The following is a 4244-nucleotide window of genomic DNA, read 5'->3' as shown; positions in this document are numbered from 1 at the left end:
GCAACTACTCTAGAGCAGGGGGAGGTATCACTCCGGACACAGGAAGCACAAACTGAAGGCACACGCATACAGAAGAAAGCGATGGCCATGCATTGTAGCCAGTGGGTAAAGTAGGGGCTATATGTTTCCGTCGCTGTATGAACGAGAGATGGATCATATTCTATCTATTCAGAACTCAAGAAAAGGGGAATGAAAGCATCCCTCTTCCCGGTTACCAACTCTGTATGGCTCGCGTGCTCACGTCGATGGTGACACAGCCGGTGGCAAGGGGCATGTCAGTCCGTCGTCGGACGTGCCGTTCCACTCGAATTTACGGTTGCCGAGTAGCGCCTAGGGCGCTAAATAGTGGGCTCATATATATAAACGTGCTTCTTAAATTACATGGATACAGAGTGGTATCAGGCAGCTTGATCTCCGGCCTGCATAGAGTGGTGATGGTGTCTACAATCTCGACCTTATTGGTATGTTATTGATGTTATTCTTGAAAGCATCCATGAGCACCAGATGAAGCGACACAGACAGACGGACCTCACCGTCTCTCTTACCGCCCGAGAGCACTATCCTTCCGCCATGGTCGTCGTTCCCGAACCCATGATAGCATGTCGTCGTCTCGGGGCTCCCAGCCATGGACAGCGGCACCACCTTGTCTGGCATACCAAACCCAAAGTCCGCCGTCTGGTACACTCGGAACAGTGGGCTTCCCCCCACGTTTGCTTGCCGCGCGGCGGGCAACGCAATCAGCCTCTCCATCCATGCCCCGATCCTGTCAAGCGGTGCTGCCACCGCCTCTTTCACGGCCGCCTGGATCGCCCGCGACGCACGCAGGAGCCCCATGTCGCCAAGGAGCTCCCCAGCGTCCACACTCGCTATACAGCCCCTGACGCAGTTGCCAATGTAGCCCGCACCGACGGGTGGTCGGAGGCGCGAACGCAGGTCGACCTGAAAGACAAGGTACGTGTCTTCCCCCGCAGCGAGTCCCTTGGCCCGAACGAAAGCCGCCCAGCTCAGAGCAGACAAGGCTACAAACGTGGACACCGGCTTGTTGGCCATCACTACCCCTCCGCTGGGGCTGCGCTCGAGCCCATCGATGTGCCGCTTCAGTGTCCGGATGTCGTCGGCGCCGAGGAGGAAGGTCCGGTGCCGCAGCCGGTAGCGCTGGCTCATGTAGTCATCCTCCTCCATCGTGTTCGCCTCAAGAGAGAGAGAGAGAGAGAGAAGGCGGTAAGGCTATGTGCTAGTGCAGGCGCATGCAGCAGACTAGAGCATGTGTGAGTGTGAGTGTGAGTTCGTATTTGTAATAATGTTTACTGCTCACCAGGGGCAGATTTGGCGCGACCTTGCTGAGGACCTCGTGCGCGAGCTCGTCGCTGCTGGGATGGGCGATGGCCTCCCTGCTGTAGTTTGGCGGGGAGAGCGGCTTATTGGTCACAGGTGAGGAGGCTCCGCCGTGGGACATGGACGACCACGCGTCCATGAACAGATGGAAGGCACGGCCGTCGACGACCGCATGGTGAACGGAGACGCCGAGCGCCAGGCCAGCATTTAACCGCGTGGCTTCCACGACCATGACCGGCGCTGGAAGCACACGGGCATCATGCTCTGGCACCAGGCTCGCCAACTCCACCGCCGGAACATCGTCGTCGTCGCTGGCGGGCTGGCTCAAGTCCATGCAGCCGGCCAACGCCTCGGCCTCGAAGAAGGCCACTCCGGGGTCGGAGCAGTCGACGACAATGTCCCGGGTCTCCTGCACGTAGGCCAGTTTCCCGGCGAGGGGGAGGTAGAGCGCGAGCGACGCAGCGAGGGACTCCTTGAGCCGCTTCACCATGCCACCGTACTCAGCACCGCCGCCCTTCTCGTACAGGAACACCTCCTGAACCGGCGGCGTCGCAACCCACGGCACGTCCAAGAAGGAGAGCTTCACCTTCACGTTGCTGCCATTGTCCACTGGCATCTGCCGCGGTGGCAGCGCCGGTGCCAGCGCTACACGGGACACGGAGAGCAAGCGCAGGCCGGCAGGGGCTACCGTTTCCATCGGAAGCAGTCGGTTGGTTCCTAGATACGTACTTGATGTCAAATGGAAAGGCATTACGTACTTGATGTCAAAGTAAATTTCTGAAACCTACAAGTAGTAGTACTTAGCTCTGGATCATATATATCATATATTTGATGCATGAAAGAGATTGCATTGTGAAATTAATAGAGATGCATATGCAACTACAGATGGCAGGTAGCTGGCATTGAATACTTAAGGTTGGAAACGTATGTACATGAATGCTACTAATTACCTGTGTACTAGCAGAGAGCGAGAGAGCTCTAAAGGATTTGTGCGCGAGCTGACGGGGGGCCAGTGATGGAAGACATATACATAGAGAAAAGTGAGAAGGTAAAAAATCAGGAGCCTGTTCGTTTGGTCGTGTTTGGCTTATAAGCCATAGCTTATCTCAGCCATCTATACTTTTAACCATGGCATATAAGCCAAACCAGCCCAAACAAAAAGGTGCAGGCCATTGTTTCATTCAACCGCCTGCGTGAGATTCGTCTACTACTACACCCAGACTGCTCTTAAAGGGTTTTTCGAACCAGTCGTGACCACCGCCGCAGAAAGGTCGCCACCACCGGTTCGAGGAAAACCTTGTAAGAACTGTCGATAATAGGACACGGATAAACCGCGCCCCGTTGCGCACGGGCGTAGCGCGCGAACCCCAGCCACGCGCGCGCAAAATCAGACACGAGCCGCTGCCCCAGCCCTGCGCACAACTCAGGCCTGGTTTAGTTCCAAAAAATTTTCAATTCAAACTATCACATTAAATCTTACGGCACATGCATGGAGTATTAAATATAGACGAAAAAAAATAATTGCACAGTTTGGTTGGAAATCGTGAGACGGATGTTTTAAGACTAATTAGCCCATGATTAACCATAAGTGCTACAGTAACTAACATGCGCTAATGATGGATTAATTAGGCTTAATAAATTCGTCTCGCAGTTTTCAGGCGAGCATTAGTTTTTTTATTAGTATCCGAAAACCCCTTCCGACACCCCCGAAACATCCGATTTGACATCCAAAAATTTTCATTTCACGAACTAAACACAGCCTTTAGACACACGTCCGAGAACGGCTTATGACACTCTGACGTCAGTCTGATGCAAAACAAAAATACAAAACATTTTCTTTGAAAATGTTATATCCATTTTTAATTCTGTTTGCACCGGTGTGTTCTACGTGTCGAGACGAATAAAACTAGACCCCAGTTGTATATATTTTGATAAATTTTATTTTAATAGCAATTTATATGTAATACGTGCTAGAAGATTTATTAAAGGAGTTACTACCATGTAATACTAAAGTTGCTACTCAAAAATATAGTAAAGTTATTACAGTCTGTCCATAGATTGTTACCATGTGAATATAGTAAAATTGTTATATATTAGGTAAAGACTTAATACAGGCCGGCCGTGCGTTTGTCCAACCACACGCACACCCTCCGGCCCGCACGTGCTCCGGCCCGCACACCCACTCGACGCACGCTCAAGCCGACACGCTCCTCTCCACTCAACTCGTCTTCTACCGGCCTCCATCTCTGTCGCTCCCTCTATCTCATCCCCGGCACCCCGCAGGTTCTCCCCCGGCAGCGACTACCTCCCCGTGCCTGTGCCCGCGCCCGCGCCCGCGCCCCACCTCCTCTTGATGCGGCTCCTTCCTCTTTCCGGCAAGCATAGGGTTCCGGCGAGCTCCTTAGGGTTCTGGCATGGCGGCCATGGTAGATCCGGCGACGGAGGCGGCGGATCCACGCCAGGTGTTCGCCGGGCACTTGGCCACTCGCTGGCGACGAGCACCCACTAGGTTCGTCCGCCCCTGCCTTCCTTCACCTTCCTGCTGCGTGTTGGCATTTCTTAGTGTCACCACTAAGAATGGAGTTAGAATCCATCCCCGGCATTGGCACTAGAAATACCGATTGGCAATACCAGGTTTGTGTCCCAAGCAACGGTGTCAGAAGTGCCCTGTTAGTATTATTCAACAACATTACTAGTTATTTTGCAATGCCACTAAGTAATATCCTTATAGTTCCTTAACAATTTTAGATATTTATCCGTAAGCGGACGGAGTTATCATTGTAGCATTTCACCCGTAAGTATTCAGTGTATCGTTATTTATATTTTTCCAAATGAAGGTATTTGACTAAGAGTCTAGTATGGATATGAATGTGAATAATAATGCTTGCAAGTACACCAATGTTTATGGC

At 52.2% G+C, this 4244-nt stretch overlaps 1 protein-coding gene across 1 annotated transcript; it reads right to left on the bottom strand.

Annotated features, from left to right (window-relative positions):
• Window positions 1–441: 441 nt before the first annotated feature.
• On the bottom strand, window positions 442–2032 carry LOC136503273 (phenolic glucoside malonyltransferase 2-like). Its single transcript, XM_066498402.1, has 2 exons — window positions 1316–2032; window positions 442–1191 (listed from the first exon to the last, which is right to left on the bottom strand). Exons 1-2 carry the CDS (start codon window positions 2030–2032, stop codon window positions 442–444), a joined length of 1467 nt encoding a protein of 488 aa, XP_066354499.1.
• Window positions 2033–4244: the final 2212 nt, after the last annotated feature.

Source organism: Miscanthus floridulus, chromosome 14, assembly GCF_019320115.1.
Source record: "Miscanthus floridulus cultivar M001 chromosome 14, ASM1932011v1, whole genome shotgun sequence".
Lineage (NCBI taxonomy): Eukaryota > Viridiplantae > Streptophyta > Magnoliopsida > Poales > Poaceae > Miscanthus > Miscanthus floridulus.
This window is presented reverse-complemented; position numbering and strand designations above follow the sequence as displayed.

Coding starts and splice junctions, on each gene's coding strand:
- LOC136503273 (XM_066498402.1), bottom strand. CDS start 2,032: ATGGAAACGGTAGCCCCTGCCGGCCTGCGCTTGCTCTCCGTGTCCCGT. Junction 1,192..1,315: donor TCGCGCCAAATCTGCCCCTG/GTGAGCAGTAAA, acceptor CTCTCTCTTGAG/GCGAACACGATGGAGGAGGA.